The sequence below is a fragment of the Oncorhynchus masou genome, chromosome 9, assembly GCF_036934945.1.
Source record: "Oncorhynchus masou masou isolate Uvic2021 chromosome 9, UVic_Omas_1.1, whole genome shotgun sequence".
In the NCBI taxonomy this organism is placed as follows: Eukaryota; Metazoa; Chordata; class Actinopteri; order Salmoniformes; family Salmonidae; genus Oncorhynchus; species Oncorhynchus masou.
This window is the reverse complement of record NC_088220.1, coordinates 21269501-21290435: the sequence shown is the minus strand read 5'-3', so window position 1 is coordinate 21290435 and position 20935 is coordinate 21269501. Positions and strand designations below refer to the sequence as shown.

General features: G+C 41.3%; 1 protein-coding gene across 4 annotated transcripts; it reads right to left on the bottom strand.

The window, feature by feature from the left end:
• Window positions 1-7876: 7876 nt before the first annotated feature.
• Window positions 7877-15818, bottom strand: fmr1 (fragile X messenger ribonucleoprotein 1). Of its 4 annotated transcripts, none has more exons than XM_064973450.1 (15): window positions 15523-15818; window positions 15046-15098; window positions 14591-14693; window positions 14261-14332; window positions 14002-14150; window positions 13780-13870; window positions 13574-13690; window positions 13283-13453; window positions 13056-13134; window positions 12847-12959; window positions 11594-11680; window positions 11140-11359; window positions 10773-10952; window positions 10482-10564; window positions 7877-9895 (listed from the first exon to the last, which is right to left on the bottom strand). In XM_064973450.1, exons 1-15 carry the CDS (start codon window positions 15571-15573, stop codon window positions 9719-9721), a joined length of 1746 nt encoding a protein of 581 aa, XP_064829522.1. In that variant the 5' UTR covers window positions 15574-15818; the 3' UTR covers window positions 7877-9718. The 4 variants fall into 4 exon arrangements, with proteins under 4 accessions (XP_064829522.1, XP_064829523.1, XP_064829524.1 ...); XM_064973451.1 differs by having other exon boundaries at window positions 10482-10561; XM_064973452.1 differs by having other exon boundaries at window positions 14600-14693.
• Window positions 15819-20935: the final 5117 nt, after the last annotated feature.

The window sequence follows — 20935 nt, the reverse complement described above, 5'->3', positions numbered from 1 at the left end:
CATGGGTATGGGTATGGTATAGTATGGTATGGTATGGGTATGGGTATGGGTATGGGTATGGGTATGGGTATGGGTATGGTATGGGTATGGGTATGGGTATGGGTATGGGTATGGTATAGTATGGTATGGTATGGGTATGGGTATGGTATAGTATGGTATGTGTATGGGTATGGGTATGGGTATGGTATAGTATGGGTATGGTATAGTATGTGTATGTGTATGGTATGGGTATGGGTATGGGTATGGGTATGGGTATGGTATGGGTATGGGTATGGGTATGGTATGGTATGGGTATGGGTATGGGTATGGTATAGTATGGTATGGGCATGGGTATGGGTATGGTATAGTATGGTATGGTATGGGTATGGGTATGGTATAGTATGGTATGGTATGGGTATGGGTATGGTATAGTATGGGTATGGTATAGTATGTGTATGGGTATGGGTATGGGTATGGTATAGTATGGTATGGTATGGGTATGGGTATGAGTATGGGTATGGGTATGGGTATGGGTATGGGTATGGGTATGGGTATGGGTATGGGTATGGGTATGGGTATGGTATGGGTATGGTATGGTATAGTATGGTATGGTATGGGTATGGGTATGGGTATGGGTATGAGTATGGGTATGGGTATGGTATGGGTATGGGTATGGTATGGGTATGGTATGGTATGGGTATGGTATGGTATGGTATGGTATGGGTAAGGTATGGTATGGTATGGTATAGTATGGTATGGTATGGGTATGGGTATGGGTATGGGTGTGGGTATGGGTATGGTATGGGTATGGGTATGGTATGGGTATGGTATGGTATGGTATGGTATGGGTATGGTATGGTATGGTATGGTATGGGTAAGGTATGGTATGGTATGGGTATGGTATGGTATGGTATAGTATGGTATGGTATGGGTATGGGTATGGGTATGGGTATGGGTATGGGTATGAGTATGGGTATGGGTATGGTATGGGTATGGGTATGGTATGGGTATGGTATGGTATGGTATGGTATGGGTATGGTATGGTATGCTTCCTCCTGCTCTAAATATTTTAACCATTTCTGGTTGGAAATATATTACTGGACACAGGAACCATCAATCATGGATTGGGAGACAACAGTACCCATATGTAAAAATGTATACACTCATGACTGTAAGTCGTTTGCTAAATGGCATATATTTTATATATATTATATTATATACTGAGTGTACAAAACATTAAGAACAGCTTCCTAACATTGAGTACCCCCTTTTGCCCTCAGATCAGCCTCAATTCACCGGGGCATGGACCCTACAAGGTGTCGAAAGCGTTCCACAGTGATGCTGGCCAATGTTGACTCCAATGCTTCCCACAGTTGGGTAAAGTTGGCTGGATGTCCTTTGAGTGGTGGACCATTCTTGAAACACACAGGAAACTGTTGAGCGTGAAAAACCCAGCAGCATTGCAGTTCATGACACAAACCTGTGTGCCCTGCACCTATGACCATACCCCGTTCAAAGGCAGTTAAATACTTTGTCATGCCGATTCACCATCTGAATGGTACACATACACAATCTATGTCTTAATTGTCTTAAGGCTTAAAGCTTCTTCTCTAACCAGTCTCCTCCCCTTCATCTAAACTGATTGAAGTGGATTTAACAAGTGACATCAGTAAGGGATCATAGATTTCACCTAGATTCACATGGTAAGTCTCATCCAATATCATGGAAAGAGCAGGTGTTCATAAAGTTTTGTACACTCAGTGTATGTCATAATATATTATTATATCAGGTTGCAGCTGCACTAACTTCCCTGACTAGAAAACAGTATTACTCAAAAATGCTCATTGCACACAACATGCTCACAACATGCTCAACAAAAATGCTCACACAACAGAACACCCAGATGTGGCTATCACATCTTAGCATATTACTCTTGTCTTTCAGTCTCAGCCTAGTGTAATCTTAATCTTCTCAGTGATAAATACACTTGCCTAGGGAAGAGTGATAAACAATAGTTCTTTATATGGTTTCAAATCAAAGAACAGGGGCTTATTCAAACTGAAGCTATTATCAGTGGTGGAAAAAGTACCCAACTGTCATACTTGAGTGAAAGTAAAAATACCTTAATAGAAAATCACTCAAGTAAAAATGAAAGTCACCCAGTAAAATACAACTTGAGGAAAGTGTAAAAGTATTTGCTTTTACATACGCTTAAGTATCAAAAGTAAATGTATTAATCATTTTGAATTCAGGGATTCCAAATCCCTTATATTAAGCAAACCAGACGGCCTAATTTTCTTGTATTTTATTTATTTATTTACGGATAGCCAGGGGCACACTCCAACACTTAGCATTTACAAGCGAAGCATTTGTCTTTAGTGAGTCCGCCAGATCAGAGGCAGTAGGGATGACCAGGGATAAGTGCATGAATTGGACCATTTTCTGTCCTGCTAAGCATTCAAAATGTAACTAGTACTTTTGGGTGTCAGGGAAAATGTATGTAGTAAAAAGTAAATTATTTTCTTTAGGAACATAGTGAAGTAAAAGTAAAAGTAGTCAAAAATATTAATAGTGAAGTCAAGTACAGATACTAAAAAAAAACTATGTAAGTAGTACTTTAAAGTATTTTTACTTATGTACTTTACAGCACTGGCCATTATACATGACTGTACTTACTAAACAGGAGCCAACCGAAGGGCTTTTTTAACTAATGAAAATTATTGACACTTTCGAAACATTGGATCCCATCCCGCCAAGGAGGCGTTCAGTCAGATGATGTGGAATGTAAAATTGCCAGTTTAAGTCCCATTGATGTGCATATAAAGACAGTCATTGTTTCTTCTTCAAAAAGATAAGATATCTGATGGCTGAGAATTACACAAGCATCCAGTCATTAGGGAGGGGAGACTTCATAGTAATCAAAATACATTAGCAGACAAGCTTCTGACATCAGCTCTAAAATAGCTCCTGTGCAAATTGATTTTGACGGTGTGAGTTAAGGCCTGCTTTACTCAATGGATGAGTCATAGAGGATTTAGAACATTCAGTGAAACCATCATGTATTACTTGGGTAAAAGACTTGTTAACTAACTCTACAGGTAAGCGTCTATTCTATACTTGCAAAAACTACTCACAATTTAGGTAAGGGACTGACTCTTGAGTTGAGATGAGACAGACCTTTGTTTGGTTGAATGTGTGCTAAAGGAAGAGCCCTGCTCTCAGCTATCTTGGCTTAGCGGATACAGGGCCCATTTGTCTGGAGAAAATACCTAAATCAATAATTTAATTTCAGTTTTCAATTAGGAGAGTTAACAGGTGTTAGCTATGATGTTTAACATGGGCCCCCTCTGCTAGTCCATCAGCAGTAGTGCACATCGGAAATGACTGTCATTGCATACTCTACTATCTACATTACATTACATTTGAGTCATTTATTTTTTAGTCTCCATCCAAATGGGGAGCACAAAGGTAAGTCATACAAATTAACAGTTTAATTGTAACATACACAGACCTTGGTAGTAGCAAATCTAATGGTAACTCATCTGTTTTCTAGTTTAGGGAACAAGGATGTTTTGCTGTTCAGATCCACATTTAGACCACTCTTTGTGATGTCATGGTGAGTATGGAATGGATAATGGATAAAGATTTTACTGAGTTACAGCTCATATATGGAAATCAATCCATTTAAATATATTCATTAGGCCATAATCTATGGATTTCACATGGCTGGGAATACAGATATGCACCTGTTGGTCACAGATACCTTTAAAAAAAGTAGGGGCGTGGATAAGAAAACCAGTCAGTATCTTGTATAACCACCATTTGTCTCGTGCAGCGCGATACATGATCTCCTTCGCATAGAGTTGATCAGGCTTGTGGCCTGTGGAATGTTGTTCCACTCCTCTTCAATGGCTGTGCGATGTTACTGCATATTGAAGGGAACTGGAACACGCTTTCATACACATTGAGCATCCCAAACAAGCTCAATGGGTGACATGTCTGGTGAGTATGCAATCTATGGAAGAACTGGGACATTTTCAGCTTCCAGGAATTGTGTACAGATCTTTGTGAGCGTGGGGCCATGCATTATCATGCTGAAACATGAGGTGATGGAGGCGGATGAATGGCACGACAATGGGCCCCAGGATCTCGTCACGTTATCTAATGTGCATTCAAATTGCCATCGATAAAATGCAATTGTGTTTTTTGTCCGTAGCTTATGTCTGCCCATACCATAACCCCACTGCCACCATGGGGAACACTGTTCATAACATTGACATCAGCAAACCGCTCGCCCACATGACGCCATACAGTCTTTCATCTGCCCGGTACAGTTGAAACCGGGATTCATCCGTGAAGAGCACATTTCTCCAGCGTGACAGTGGCCATCGAAGGTGAGCATTTGCCCACTTAAGTCGTTTACGACACCAGTAGGCAAATTATAAATAATATTTTTGTGCATATGGAACATTTCTGGGTTCTTTTATTTCAGCTCATGAAACATGGGACAAACACTTTACATGTTGTGTTTATATTTTTGCCCAGTATATTATGCTTACACATACATACACACGAAAGAGAGAGGCAAGGCATCTAGCAAGAAGCTTGGCAGCTCAATAAAGGAAAGCTAATCCAACATGCCACATTGAAGATGTGTATAGTCCTTCAGAAAGCAACTATATTGACTGTGTGTATTTCAGACATGCCAAGAAAGTTGGACCCATTTGAGAGAACCAGAGACAAAGGAAAGCTTGGTAGAGTGCCAGTCTGTCAGAAGAGAATAAATTAAAAGGGCTCCACAGTTTTATTGTGCTCAAACGACTGAAAACAAACCTCTTTTAACAGAGTGATATAAACCAAATAATACATTCTCTATAAAATGCTTCATTACATTACCACACTTTATTTGAGATATCTTAAATACCTTTACCATGTGTTCAAAACCACAGCACGTTGAATTCAGCCCAAACACTATTTTGACTAATAAAATCACCTACGCTAATTAAATACTACTTCAGGCACATTTTCATGTGTTGTCATAAATTTTACCATGCATGTATTAATGAGAGTAGAGGCAGTGTGGGCCAGGGGAAGGGGAGGGAGGGAACTGGCAGGGGAAGAGGGGTTCTGGAGTGCTGAGTTCAATTGACAAGGCCTTCAGTGACAACAGGAAGGGGCAGGGAGAGAGAGCAGCAGGTGAAAGAAGAGGCCATTTCAGGTCTCTCTCTCAATGCAGCCTGTTTTTAGTCTGACCAAAACTAGGTCAGTCTCTGGGATAGAGAAATTACAGATTAAATGGCTCTGCCAAAGTTGAGGGGGGAGAGAGAGAGGGCCCTCTGTTCTGTGCTCAGTGTAATTGGCATATATCTCTTGCAAAAGTTGCATTGCTTAAGTTCATGTCATGACTGCGCAATGTGCAACAAACCATTTTTGGAACAAGGCTAATTGTTGGACGAGGTCTGACCCAGGGCTCCACCATGTGGTCAAAATAGAAGAAACTCCCATGGGCTCTCTTCAAATAAATGACATACAGTAGCTACTGTATATACCAGTGGTACTGAAATATGTCCTGCACAAGTCCCTATATATTTATGTGTAGTGAATCAAACTAAATCATTACTTTGATACATAATCCTTTGTTCCTGTATGGAACAAAATGCTTCCAGGAGAAAGCACCACCACTACCGATCTGCTGTCTTTTGGGGGATGGTTTTCCTTTATCTCCTTCTCCATGGTTCTTTGTCAGGTTTCCTTTGGGCAAAAAACTGAATCAATCAATCAAATAAATTGATTTTATAAAGACCTTCAAATATCAGCAGATGTCATGTGCTTATACAGAAACCCAGCCTAAAATCCCAAAGAGCAAGCAATGCAGAATCAGAGTGAATTTCAGGACAGACGGTTTTTACACGCTTCAGCAGTCCCATTCTGAGTTTGTGTGGCCTACCACTTCGCGGCTTAGCCTTTGTTGCTCCTAGACATTCCCACTTCACAATAACGGCGCTTACAGTTGACCGGGGAAGCTCTAGCAGGGCAGACATTTGCCAAACTGATTTGTTAGAAAGGTGGCATCCTATGACAGTGCCATGTTGAAATTCACAGAGCTTTTCAGTAAGGCCATTCTACTGCCAAAGTTTCTCTATGGAGATTACATGGGTGTGTGCTTGATTTTATACACCTATCATCAATGGGTGTGGCTGAAATAACAGAATCCACTAATTTGAAGGGGTGTCCACATACTTTTGTATATATAGTGTATCATTCAGCTACTGTTCTTGGAAGAAATATGACTACAAATGCTTAACTTTCGCAATCCTTTTTGGCCAATCGACAGCCATCAACTTATATGTAATGCTTAAACTACAATTAAACATTAGCAGAGTAAGATCCACCTTTATTTATTGAAACGGCTTGCATACAAAATATATCGCACTATAACAAAACAATGTCAACATAAAACCCAATCTATTTCGCTAATATGTACAAAGAAAATATTGCCCCAAGTGCAGTAACATACAAGGTCATTCTCCCTTGGTCCAGTATCTGCAATATTTCTGGTTGCAGTTCTGCTTCCAAACCAAACTGCCTACAATGTGTGCAAGAAGAAATGTTTTAGAGTTGTCTTTTTCTTGAATCTTATAAATTTCCAAAATAAAGAACTAGAAAAGTCTGTTTGGCAACACGGAGATATTGCTTGTCCTTGACAAGAGTAGACTGAACTGCAGCATCTTACAGTCTGTATTCGAACATTCAAATACCAGGAGGAAACCATTCATGGCCCAAGCAGGGTTAGATAAAGTTCCAGATGGCTGAGTAAACCATTTATGCCCCTGGCAGGGTTAGATAAAGTTCCAGATGGCTGAGTAAACCATTTATGCCCCTGGCAGGGTTAGATAAAGTCCCAGATGGCTGAGTAAACAATTGATGCCCCTGGCAGGGTTAGATAAAGTTCCAAATGGCTGAGTAAACAATTTATGGTTAGATAAAGTCCCAAATGGCTGAGTAAACAATTGATGCCCCTGGCAGGGTTAGATAAAGTTCCAAATGGCTGAGTAAACAATTTATGCCCCTGGCAGATAAAGTTCCAAATTGAGTAAAAAGTTCCAGATGGTTGAGTAAACAATTTATGCCCCTGGCAGGGTTAGATAAAGTTCCAAATGGCTGAGTAAACAATTGATGCCCCTGGCAGGGTTAGATAAAGTTCCAAATGGCTGAGTAAACAATTTATGCCCCTGGCAGGGTTAGATAAAGTTCCAAATGGCTGAGTAAACAATTTATGCCCCTGGCAGGGTTAGATAAAGTTCCAGATGGCTGAGTAAACAATTTGATGCCCCTGGCAGGGTTAGATAAAGTTCCAAATGGCTGAGTAAACAATTTATGCCCCTGGCAGGGTTAGATAAAGTTCCAAATGGCTGAGTAAACAATTGATGCCCCTGGCAGGGTTAGATAAAGTTCCAAATGGCTGAGTAAACAATTGATGCCCCTGATAAAGCAAATGGCTGAGTAAACAATTTATGCCCCTTAGATAAATAAAGTTCCAAATGGCTGAGTAAATGCCCCAATTGATTCCCCTGGCAGGGTTAGATAAAGTTCCAAATGGCTGAGTAAACAATTGATGCCCCTGGCAGGGTTAGATAAAGTTCCAAATGGCTGAGTAAACAATTGATGCCCCTGGCAGGGTTAGATAAAGTTCCAAATGGCTGAGTAAACAATTTATGCCCCTGGCAGGGTTAGATAAAGTTCCAAATGGCTGAGTAAACAATTGATGCCCCTGGCAGGGTTAGATATAGTCCCAGATGGTTGGTGCCATTCTGAAGAGAATGGCCCACATTGCTCAGGCAGTTCATAACATCATCAAACTTCTCTTCATGTCTGAACCTCTCAGCTGGACTAAACCCACCATTTCATTTTTTTATTTTATTTTTTGCTACTATTAGTACAAAATATTAAATGAATATCAATGTAATTTCATAGCCGGACTGGGCCAGTTGAATTGTTGACTGTTAACGCTGGGGAGAGCAGTGGCTGTTAGCCTGCTGAAATGCTATTTTGTGAATTGGACATGAGCAAAATTACAGCGAGACAAGAGGCCGACAGCTGATGACTGATGCCCATTACCTGTACACCATTCAACATTGCAATTTAGAGTAAACAAGAAAACCCCAAAATAAATTAGAACAAAACACTAGCTATATCCTCACAGCAGTTTTTTTTTAAGAATCAACTAAACTAAGGTTTTAATGCACAAGCACTGATCCCATATAAGACAGAGGGTTATACCATGGGACTAAACTCCATCATCTGTACGGTGAAGGTACAGGAAACTCCATTAGCTATAGGGTATCTAAACTTGGTAACATTGTTGGCAGCATTCATGTGATTCCCCTGCGGAAGAAATCTTATGACATAGTTTATTATAGTTCATATTATTTAGTAGTTGCAGATAACAAATAAAATGATTAAGTGCACATTTGAAGTTCAATCCAAAACAATAGCAAAAAATTATTTTAACAAATTAGATATACAGTATGCAACCCACTTTATAATTTACAATCTAATGACCAATTGCCAATATCATATGAACAACATGTTAGGGTTGGAGAGAGGTGTGCCACTCTTTTCATTGAATCTCTGAAATAAAAAACCAACAGGAACGGGATTGTTGGTGAATGCATGGTGAAAGGACCATGTTCTCAATATCTGTCTCCAGTTTGACATAGTTCATGTTAAAAGGTCCATAGAAGTGATTCTGTCATAAGATACTGTTCAGTGTCTCCATGGTGTGAAATGACAAAATAATCTGAGACCTTGAATCAAAATCCACACAAACCCAGTGTGACCGTGGTAAGATCGATATTGAGTTCATTGTCATTCCCCCCTTTCCAAAAAATAAATGCTATATCACTAGCTAGAAAAAGTCAATCATCATCCCTATTCAAGAAATATTCAGCAAAAGGAAACAAAGTGACACATCAGATTGCTGACTTCCCGGATGTGGAAACCGATGATAATAATGAACATGCATTGCAAGGTTAAAAAGACAGTTCTCATTTTTTTTAGATGGTGAGCTGTGTGTTCACTACACACAAGTAAAATCCATTACCGTTTTCCCAATGTCGTCGTCTTCCCTGATTTCAATTTCTATTTGTGATACTATCCACAGGAGATAAAAGGCACAGATCAGACAGGAGGGGGGCGTTCTTTTTATGTTATTTTTTTTGTTTGTTGCTAATGATGCAGCGGTGACCTCACATGATAATGAGTTCTATATTCCACTGCGACACAGGGCTCCATAAACACATGCCATGAGAGAGAGAAGGCAGGAAGGACCAAACAATCCAACCCTCTATCCAGAGAAAAGGCTAGTACATGAACAAGCGATAGAAAACCATATCTTAAGAAATACAGATTCATCAGGTTGGCCCCTCTTTGTTTTAAACACATTTTCTTTCCACAGCTTTTAAATCATCTGATAGGTAGTTGTCAACAATGTCACTTAGAAAAAGACTGTAGTCGCCATTTTCCTTCTCCTGTTAACCCCTAAAACCCTAGATGGCTCCTTCCCTGTACACAGTAACCCACCAAACACCCCATCCACCTGCCGCTGGAGTTAGTTTGTCCAAAGTGTGCTTCATTTCAGCCCTGACCTGCTCCTCTTTGGCCTAACGTGTCTCTAATGAAGAAGCTTCTGGATTGATGGTGTGGTGAGAGAGATGAGGGTGCCTTCAGTCGGCCCCGTCTACGACACCCCGTTCACCATCGCCAGGCTTATGGCGGTGGCTTCACCACTAGGGCTTTCCTGGTTATCCTTCTTGATAGGTCGCTCTTTTATGGGTCTCTGTCGGTTGGCTCCATCGCCTGCGGGGCCTCTGGCTGCAGCATGAACACTCCTCTCATTATTACCATCCACTCTGATCTGTGGGACCAGAGACAGGACACTGTATGAGAAGGTCAATTACATTGGGGATATGCAGGACTACTAAGTACAGTCACTTAGAGTTAGATGCAATTCTATTCAATGTTGTCACCCGAGAGCGCTATCACTTTACGTTTGCGTGTGACCATTAAAATCGGCACCAGTAGAAATTGCAGTTCGGCCGTGTGGTGCAAAAGTCCAGAGGCATGGGAGCTGGGACTGTCGTTCCCACATCTCGCAAATTTGAATAAATCATAAGCCTCTGTCAGAGGTCAATGACTAAGTTGCTAAATGTGTCATGATATGTCATAAAATATGACAAAATCAAGTTCCTACAAAGGGCAAACGTTATGATTATGTACATTTCTCCTCTGAGATCTCGTTGATATAAAGAGGGTACAGGGTTACACCTAGTGGTCCTGTTGTGACATGGCAACAGGTATTCCAAAAGGGACACTGTCAGGAACAAAGAAAAGCTTGGGTGCCTTAATTACACCAATTCTGTTGAAAAATTCTGGTTGGTCTCAGTTTGGTTCTTTAACAGGAAACGGTTTCCTTTGCAAGACATGTGTCTGGAATTCCTCACCTGCAAAGAATCTTCCAGAGGCCTCAGCTTAGGGTCTCTGGTATTCCGTGAGCGTGACTCAGTCCACTGGATGTCTTCAGCTACTTAGGAACCAGAGAGCCAGACAGGATTAAAACTCAAAATGTTATCATGGCAGGATGAAATCATTACTCTCAAACAGACTCAAACAGTAGTACATAAATGCATTCATTGCCTTAGGGTTTTATCTAGAGACACTAGTCCCTCGTACAGCAGGGTATTACAGTAAGAATGTTCCATTTACAGGCAAGCTTGAATAGGGTTAGTGCAGACCTTTGAAGCCTCCCCCTCTTCCTCTCCCTCCCCGCCCACGAGGCCCTCCTCTCTTGCGTGTATCAGGTCGTTTGGGGAAGCCCCCAGTCAGGTCCTCAGTGGGGGCCAGAGACCAGTCACTCAGCTCATCCTTGTGGTCCGACTCAGTCTCGGAGGCATTGGAAGCCTCAGAGTTAGTGCCTGGTAAGAGGGATAGAGGTTATTCTGCAAATCAGGAACTAAATGGAGTTCACCTTACAGAGTTCTTAGTGAAACGACACAGTTCGTTTCACTCATTTTCCAACGGTGATATGAGCCACTATGTTCATACACACTTAGTGAAATACATACTGTTTCATATGGATCAACAGTTCTGTCCCATACACACCTGAGGCTAAAGAGGGACCACCACGTCGGCCACGGCCTCCTCCCCTGACGAATGGCTTCCCTCCTCTCTGGGAGCCCATGCCCATTATCCCCAGGCCGCCATTGTCTACGATGGTCTTGTCAGGCCGTCCAGGCCCTGGGCCCCCCCTGGGGCCCCCTCCCCCAATCTGCCTCAGCTGCTCATCTATCTGCAGTCGCTCCATACGGAGCTGGTCCACTTCCTATAGGGACATGGTGTATGTATTCAACGTACTTATGTAGAAGTCACTTCTACCTCTAATAGTGAAAGTTGGGTAGAATCTGCCATTCTGATGAAGCAAGCAATGTGTAGACTAACTCCTGCTTTAAGTATTCAACTGTAAGAGGTTTTGGATCAAAGCATCTGCCAAGCGGCATACATCTCAACATCCATGAAAGCATCAATTTTATTAGAGCAATAGGGGCAAGTGTCTAACCTTCAGATAGTTGAGATGATAGTCCAACAGTACTTTAGCATTGGAGATGCTCTCCTTTGTCCCCACAAAGACAAACGGCACCATGCCCTGTAAGGGAAATAAACAAACAGGATCTAATGAGGACCGCGTGGCTGCAGAGTCCTCACTAGTTAAAGATGCGTTATACAGGTTTTGTACACGTTTGATCTGGTAGTTTTGAAAACAGCGCTCAAGCCAAAACAGGTGGCTGAAAATTGTGCACAACATCACGTGTATCACATGGCTGCTGTCCAGCCCTGCAGGTGTATGCACAAAGAGGAGAACAACTGTTAGGTGTGCATGCGGTGTACACTTACTTGGGCTCATCCTGCAACCTCATTGGACAATACTGGGCTGACCTGATCCCAGCTCAAGCCAGCGAACAAGTGAGCGACAGGGATTTGTCAACGTGAAAATGTAATTTAGAAGCCAACATTGTAAAATATACTTATGCTTGCATCAAATACCCTTAAGTCCTGTAGCCTACTGCCTACCCTTGAGTGCTGACCTAGAGCACAAAAGTTTTTTTGCGCTTTACTTTTCATGTTCCAAATAAAAATCTGAAGTTCAATGGGTTTCCAATTGCATTTTCAACTCCACCAATAGTTTTGTCATAGACACTTAAATAACATTTGTGCCTACTATGCTCTTGGCACATGCGATCGAGCCAACAGTTTGCAGATAGAGTGACGATCTGAACCCCGCCCTGTGCAACTGGGTCCTGGACTTCCTGACGGGTTGCCCCCAGGTGGTGAAGTTAGGAAACAACACAACTATGCTGATCTGCAACACAGGGGACCCACAGCCCCCTCCTGTTCCCCGTTCACCCATGACTGCATGGCCACGCACACCTCCAACTCAATCATCAAGTTTGCAGATGACACAGTAGTAGGCCTGATTACCAACAATAACAAGACAGCCTACAGGGAGGAGGTGAGGGCCCTGGTGGAGTGGTGCCAGGAAAATAACCTCTCCCTCAACGTCAACAAAAGGAGCTGATCGTGGACTTCAGGAGACAACAGAGAGAGCACACCCCCATCCACATTGACGGGAACACTTTGGAGGTGAAAAGATGCACAATTGAGAGCCAGCTCTAGGGCTGAATCACCGACTGGTACAGCAACTGCAACACCCACAGAGCTCTCCAGAGGGTGGTGCGGTCTGCCCAACGCATAACCAGGCTCAATGGGTGATACTCTGCCCCTGCGCACTTTTAGTCAATTCAAACCACTTACCTCATCCAATGGAGGTGGCTTCTTGTTGTTCTCTGCCTCAATCCGAACACGAACAACACCAGATTTATCCACCACTTCCTGGATCAGCTTTCCATTTTTCCCAATGACTTTCCCTGGCGAAGGAGATGTGGTATTAGAATAGGAAACTATGAGAACATGAAGACAATGAGTTCATGACTTCAAACAACACATTTTATGTTCTACTTTACCCACTAAATTCCTTGGTACTTTGATGACATCTTCAGAAAACTCCAAGAAGCTCCTAGCCTTGCGGACAGCCTCTTGGTCCTGCAATTGAATCATACCCAGAGGAGATAAAATACATGCACGTCTTTCACTAGTATGACCAAGTAAATATACCTTGTGAGTAAAGAGGCTTATGAGCATTCATTATAATTTGTGCTCGTGGTGAGGTGCAGTGTAGTAAGCGTCCTACCTCTCCATAGATATGGAAGGTGCAGGTCTCTTCATCCAGGTCTATAGTGGTGACCCCAGGAACTTTCCTGGCCTGCTGGATGTTGGCACCGTGGGTCCCAATGGCCAGCCCCATCAGATCATCCCGGACCACAAACTGTTCATGGAACCTGGACGCCAGCTGCCGAGAGCTCTGCACACAAACCATAACCCACGCATGGCTTAGCCATAGTTCTCCTCATGCTGAGTGATAACCTCCAATAGGCTAACATGGCTTAGCCTTCATTTGAGAGTGTGTTTAAACTGTAAGTACTTCCAGTTGGCGGCTAGCCTCCTCATTCCTCTGCATTAGGGACAGCTTGGTGCGCAGGCTCCGGAAATGCATGTCGCTCAGCATCTGCACCCTTTTGGTTGTAACCTCATTCACGGACTAAAACAAGAGGACTGATATGATGAAACAATATCTAACAGGGGCTGAGTTATGAAACTTTGAGAAGCCAGAAAAATAATCTAACGTACCAGAATAACAAGCTGCTTTTTGTCTGAGTCATAAGTGACATTGAATGCTCCCAAAGCCTTCTTAAAATCTTTATGCGAGTCTTTTAAACACCTAAGAACACAAAACACAGTTCCCCACCATAGAAAGTCACCTCAGCCTCAAATCAACAGTCACACATGGAAGCAATGACAACATACAACAATTACCTTACTTTAAAACAAGCCTTGAATAGGCCCACTTACATTTGCCGCAAGTCCTCTGGGACATCCAGATAAATTTTCAGGAAGGAGTTTTTTGTAGCTGGCTTGTTTGGATTCACAGGTCGTAACCTCTCTAATGTAACTATTTCATTTAGCGTGGCATCACAAGCGGTATACTCTATGACATAAAACTGAGAGGAAAGAAGATACTGTGTTATACGGATTATCATTAAAATATTACAGTAGCTACATAATAATAAACAAATGTAAACTCTCGCTCAAACAGCTGCATTGGTCTTACCTCACCCTTCACCATTCGAACTGTCGCCAGCCACCAGCCACATGGTTCTTTGTCATTGGCCCTAGAATAAACCTGTGGATAATTGATTAAGTACATTTTGTTGAGTTCTTATCACTGATATGCATCTAAACTGGTCCCTGTTTGCGTACACATTAACTGAAAACCTGCAAATAACCAAAAAGAAAGAACATAACAGCAGTTCCCTTCTGCTTTCAATAAAAGCCTAACCATCGAGCAGCCATTGTATAATCTAGCATACCTGATCTCAGCAAAGTATTAGGCTTAATTGACATTGACTAGTGGGAAGGGAAGTCCTTATCCATTACTTACAGCACATACCTCAACTTCATCACTCTCGTTTATCTCTTTCTGAAAACCTGTGGGTGGAGGAAATCGAACATCATGGAAGGGAATTTGACGCTCTGGCTGCCAACTGAAAGAATAGAAATAAACAAATGAAACCAGGGTACGTTGCAAACGGAAATTAAACAACTGAACAAGTGTGCACATGCACTATAGTTAAGTTAAATGAGAAACAAAGTGTTACTTGCAAGAAGAACTCGCTGGTTAGTTATAGCAAATGCATTGACATGTAATCCATAGTGGTTAACGGGGCTCTCATGTCTGGCTCTGACTCAAAGTAGCCTAACGTTACTGTTGTTAATTAACTAGCTAACGTTACTTAGTTTACTCAATAGTCTACGATTCATTTGGAAAGTGAGATTATTTGTTAGCTGACTGGATTATGTTGCCAGGGAGCTAACGATAGTTAACTAGCAACTCACTTGTTTTCAAAGGAGACAGTGACAGAACTTTCATTAACATCCTTCAAATAGCCCTAAAGGAGAAAATGGTTGAGAAAATACAATACATTTTAGGCAAAGGAAAACAATCATTAGCCAAGAGGTCAAAGCCTAAAGATGAATCTCGTTGACTGCTGCTAGCTAGATAACAAGCAAGGCTAATTAGCTAGAACAAATGCCACCAAAAACACGAAACTATATACTCCGTATGGCCTATTTTTTGGGGGAAACAACTGTAGCTAGATAACTAGGATGCTACTGTAGCTAGCTAACGTTACCTAGCATTGGTTGGCTGTCTGTGGCTAGAAGCAGGCTGTACTGTCTGTCTTGTATGGGCCTGACGATAAACCTAGCTAGATTAGCCAGCCGGTAAATAGCTCACTGAATGACATATGTCAATAACTAAATCATCAAAATACTTTTAGAAACATTAAAACTAGCAGTTAGCTACCAACCCACCTTGTAAAAAGCCCCACTCGTCCCCCTGACTTCAACCGCTAGCTCGTCCATGACGCCTAGCTATGCTAGCTAATGTAATGCTAACTTAGCTGGTTTGCTAAAAACACTGGGTGCGTGCAAAGCTCTGGTCCTGGATCCCCCGGTAACGACGTTTCCCTGTTGTATCTCTTTAATATTTCGATTTGCAAAGTTGCAGTTGAAGATTTCTAAAGAAATGAAAGCGAAACTTTTAAATGACGCTAGAATGCACAGTTCACAACCGCTCTTGCAATGCACGCATTGATGTAAACATAAGAGCCTCCCTTTCCCTCGTCACGTGACAAGGTCAACTTTTAATAATGTCCACTCAGTTTCATTTAATTGGTTTCTCATCAGGAATGAGTGGTTCAGTGATCACTGTGCATTGGATTAATAATCGGCATAGTGAAAAAGGTTTATGATTTAAAATAAATAAATAAATAAAATAAACATTTCTTGGGGGGTGGCCAGTCCAGAAGGGGGGTGACCAGTCCAGAAGAGGACTGGCTACCCCACAAAGCCTGGTTCCTCTAAGTTTCTTCCTAGGTTCTGGCCTGTCTAGGGAGTTTTCCTAGCCACTGTGCTTCTACACTTGCATTGCTTGCTGTCTGGGGTTTTAGGCTGGGTTTCTGTACAGCACTTTGTGACATCAGCTGATGTAAGAAGGGCTTTATAAATAAAAATAAAACAAATACATTTGATATGTATATATATATATATATATATATATATAAAAATTCCGTTCACCTAATTTCTCAGAACTAGAATAGACTGACTAGTTTCAGAAGAAAGGTCTTTATTTTCTGGCCATTTTGAGCACTGAAATCGAACCCACAAATGCTGATGCTCCAGATACTCAACTAGTCATGAAAAGCCAGTTTTATTGCTTCTTTATTCAGAACAACTGTTTTCAGCTGTGCTAACATAATTGGAAAAGGGTTTTCTGATGATCAATTAGCCTTTTAAAATTATGAACTGGGATTAGCTAACGTCCCATTGGAACACAGGAGTGATGGTTGCTGATAAATGGGCCTCTTTTCACCGATGTAGATATTCCAATAAAAATCAGCCATTTCCAGCTACAATAGTCATTTACAACATTAACAATGTCTTCACTGTATTTCTGATCAATTTTATGTTATTTTAATGGACAAAAAAAGGCTTTTTTTTCAATAACAAGGACATTTCTAAGTGACCCCGAACTTATGAACGATAGCGTGTGTGTGTGTGTGTGTCTGTGTGCGCACACACACACACAATCAGTCAAAAGTTTGGACACACCTACTCATTCAAAGGTTTTTCTTTATTTTTACTATTTTCTACATTGAAGAATAATAGGAAAGACATCACAACTATGAAATCATGATGTATCATCATGTAGTAACCAAAAAAAGTGTTAAACAAATCAACGTATATTTTATGTTTGAGATTCTTCAAAGTAGCCATTCTTTGCCTTGATGACAGCTTTGCACACTCTTAGAATTCTCTCAACCAGCTTCATCTGGAATGCTTTTTCAACAGTTTTGAAGGAGTTCCCACATATGCTGAACACTTATTGGCTGCTTTTCCTTCACTCTGTGGTCCAACTGATCCTAAACCATCTCAATTGGTTTGAGGTCGGGTGATTGTGGAGGCCAGGTCATCTGATGCAGCACTCCACTCTCTTTTTTGGTCAAATAGCCCTTACACAACCTAGGGTTCCCAAGTGGCACAGCGGTCTAAGGCACTGCATCTCAGTGCTTGAGGCATCACTACAGACACCCTGGTTCGATTCCAGCCTGTATCACATCCAGCCTTGATTGGGAGTCCCATAGGGCGGCGCAAAATTGGCCCAGCGTCTTCCGGGTTTGGCCGGTGTAGGCCATCATTGTAAATAAGAATTTGTTCTTAACTGACCTGCCTACTTAAATAAAGGTTAAAATAAAAAGCCTGGAGGTGTATTTCATTGTCCTGTTGAAAAACAAAAAGACAGTCCCACTAAGCACAAACCACATGGGATGGCAGATCACTGCAGAATGCTGTGGTAGCCATGCAGGATAAGTGTGCTTTGAATGATAAATAAATCACAGATAGTGTCACCAGCAAAGCACCCACACACCATCATACCTCCTCCTCCATGCTTTATGGTGGGAACCACACATGCGGAGATCATCCGTTCACCTACTCTGTGTCTCACAAAGACATGGCTGTTGGTACCAAAAATCTCAAATTTGGACTCATCAGACCAAAGGACAGATTTCCAACAGTCTAATGTCAATTGCTTGTGTTTTTTTGGCCCAAACAAGTCTCTTCTTATTATTGGTGTCCTTTAGTAGTGGTTTCTTTGCAGCAATTTGACAATGAAGGCCTGATTCATGCAGTCTCCTCTGAACAGTTGATGTTGATATGTGTCTGTTACTTGAACTCTGTGAAGCATTTATTTGGGCTGAAATTTCTGAGACAGGTAACTTATGAACTTGTCCTCTGCAGCAGAAGTAACTCTAGGTCTTCCTTTCCTGTGGCAGTCCTCATGAGAGCCAGTTTCATCCATCATAGTGCTTGATGGGTTTTGCAACTGAAACTTTTAAAGTTATTTTTTCCCGCATTGACTGACCTTTCATGTCTTAAAGTAATGATGGACTGTAGTTTCTATTTGCTTATTTGAGCTGTTGTTGCCATAATATGGACTTTTACCAAATAGGGCTTTCTTCTGTATACCACCCCTACCTTGTCACAACACAACTGATTGGCTCAAACTTATTAAAGGAAAGACATTTCACAAATGAACTTTTAACAAGGCACACCTGTTAATTGAAATGCATTCCAGGTGAATACCTCATGAAGCTGGTTGAGAGAATGCCAAGAGTGTGCAAAGCTGTCATCAAGGCAAAGGGTGTCTACTTCGAAGAATATATTCCTGGGAAAAATAATATGAATGCTGAGTTTGGTGTTGTTGTGAAGTTTAAAGAACTTTTGTCCATCGTACATCCCCATACACACATTCATGATGTCCCCAATATGCAACATTTAATGTAATGTAATGAAACATGACAAATTTGCCTATGAGCTGTTTAATTTGCTGCAGTTTCAGTAGACAGTAGATCGAAACAGACTGTATCTAGTTGGCATAAATATGCAGGCTGCCAGCAGCGTTAATACGTTTGTGTGGGGCTACAAATCACTTCCAGTTTGGGGAGTCTTGTGGAATGGATTCATTTTACACTGCCACAGGAGGCTCTAAAATATATCTAAGTCAAGGCATTGTTGGAGAAATTGCGTTATAAATCCAGGTAGAATGTTTTATACAAAAAAATGTTTCCCTTTTTGCTATCGGCCTACCTATTATAGATTAATAGTCTGGGTTTATTTTGCTAGTCAACAGCAATTCAAAGAATGGTTGTGACAATACTTTCTCAACAATGCATAGTCTGAAATGATAGTAAATATTTATTTCTGTTTATGGCATCGGTTACTCTTTGAATTTTTCATTCATGTGTCAAAATATAAGCTGTAAAACAAATATACATTATTGTCACATACACCAGATAGGTGCAGTGAAATGGGCAGGTTGCCGTTTTTGTCACGAGTCTTGTCCTGGAGAGAGTATTTCGTGATTTTCCCTAAGATTGGCCAGCTGCAAGCTCAGAATTGGCTATATTGTAAAAATGTATGACAAAATGTGCTTTTTGGTCTAAATTTAAGGTTTGGGTTAGGTATAAAATCCAATTTTATGTGACAGGTAGTGACCTCTCTGCAGAGCTGCCTCCAGAACAAGATTCATTAAGAAAAAAACGCTAACCTGCGTGAAATGTTTTACAGGGTCAGCCATAGTAAAAGTCTAATCAGATCAAATTTTATTGGTCACATACACATATTTAGCAGATATTATTGCGGGTATAGCAAAATGCTTGTGTTCCTAGCTCCAACAGTGCAGTAATATATAACAATTCACAACAATACCCACAAATCTAAAGTAAAGAATGGAGTTAATAAATATATAAATATTAGGACGAGCAATGTAGGAGTGGCATTGACTAAAATACAGTAGAATAGAATACAGTATATACATATGAAATGAGTAAAGCAGTATGTAAACATTAAGGTGACTAGTGTTCCATTATTAATGTGACCAGTGATTCCATGTCTCTTTGTAGTGCAGCACCCTGGAGCAAATGTCTTATTCAAGTGCACATCGATAGATATTTAACCTTGTCAGCTAGGGTATTTGAACCAGCGACCTTTCGGTTAATGACCCAACGCTCTAACCACAAGCTCATTTAATTTCTTTGTCGTATATTTTGGGCCCAAATTTATATTTGCCTTAACATAATACTCTGTCAACACAACAGCATTGTCAGTCCTCTAAGGGAATTACTTTCACATTTTAGCACTAGATGTCAGTACTGCACTCTTAAATAATAAAGCAGCAAGCGTATGTGAGCTGCATTGGATTCCCTCATACCTAACAGAACATCAGTTTCAATATTTTAAAACTGTACGAGGTCCAGTATACCCCAACTCATGCGGTGTTGAGCAGAACTATGGACTGTCCTTAGGCTCCAGCCTCAAAGTATTGGATAACCAACCTCGAGTCAGAATGAGAATGCTTTGAAAACCTCAGACCAAATCTAGATGTGTAGTATAGTTTATTGTAGTATTATTACTTCTAAAGGATATAATCTTACCAATGCATCCAATGGCAAAATTGCAGTGTCAATAGATTGTATAATGAAATACATGTATCCATTCTTGAGACACAGTAAGTCAAAGCCATTACAGCAACTGTATATACATGTTATGATGAGTTTTCTGTAAGGTTTTGCCTAACATAACCCCTTTTGTATTGCTGAGTACTGTTTTCAACTGAAGTGATTTCATGGTGTTGACAAGATGTGCGGGAACATAAAAACCTAATGTGTTTGGCCACAGGCGAAGGAAAAGCTTGCCTCTTCTCTTCCGTGCTGCAGAGGGCTCTGTGTGTGGCAAAGCCAGCCATTCTCTCCCCATCCTGAGAGTGATCAAAAACCTCGCTGGCATGCCTGTCATACTATGAGCTCTGACTCAGTGAGCAGTTCAGTGGGAGTTACTGCAGGGAACACAGCCACTTCTCTCTGCTTCGAGCAGGGGGATGAAACACCCCCAGAATGGCACGTCGCTTTGTTTTGAGATGCACTCTCTGGATGTTGGCCCAGGTTCCTTTTTTTACAGAATGAGTTTCTTTAGGGGGTTTGGGGGAAGAGGGGTGGGGATTGGAGTGGTTGTCTATTCCAGGCTGTTTGAACCATAGAAATGGAATGAATAGAACGGATGTCCCCATTCAAATCCATGATGGCATAATGACTGGACTGGCAGCCATTTTGAGAGTACTCATGCCTAGGTCGAAAACATACAGGTTAAGACAAAATCATCACAAATC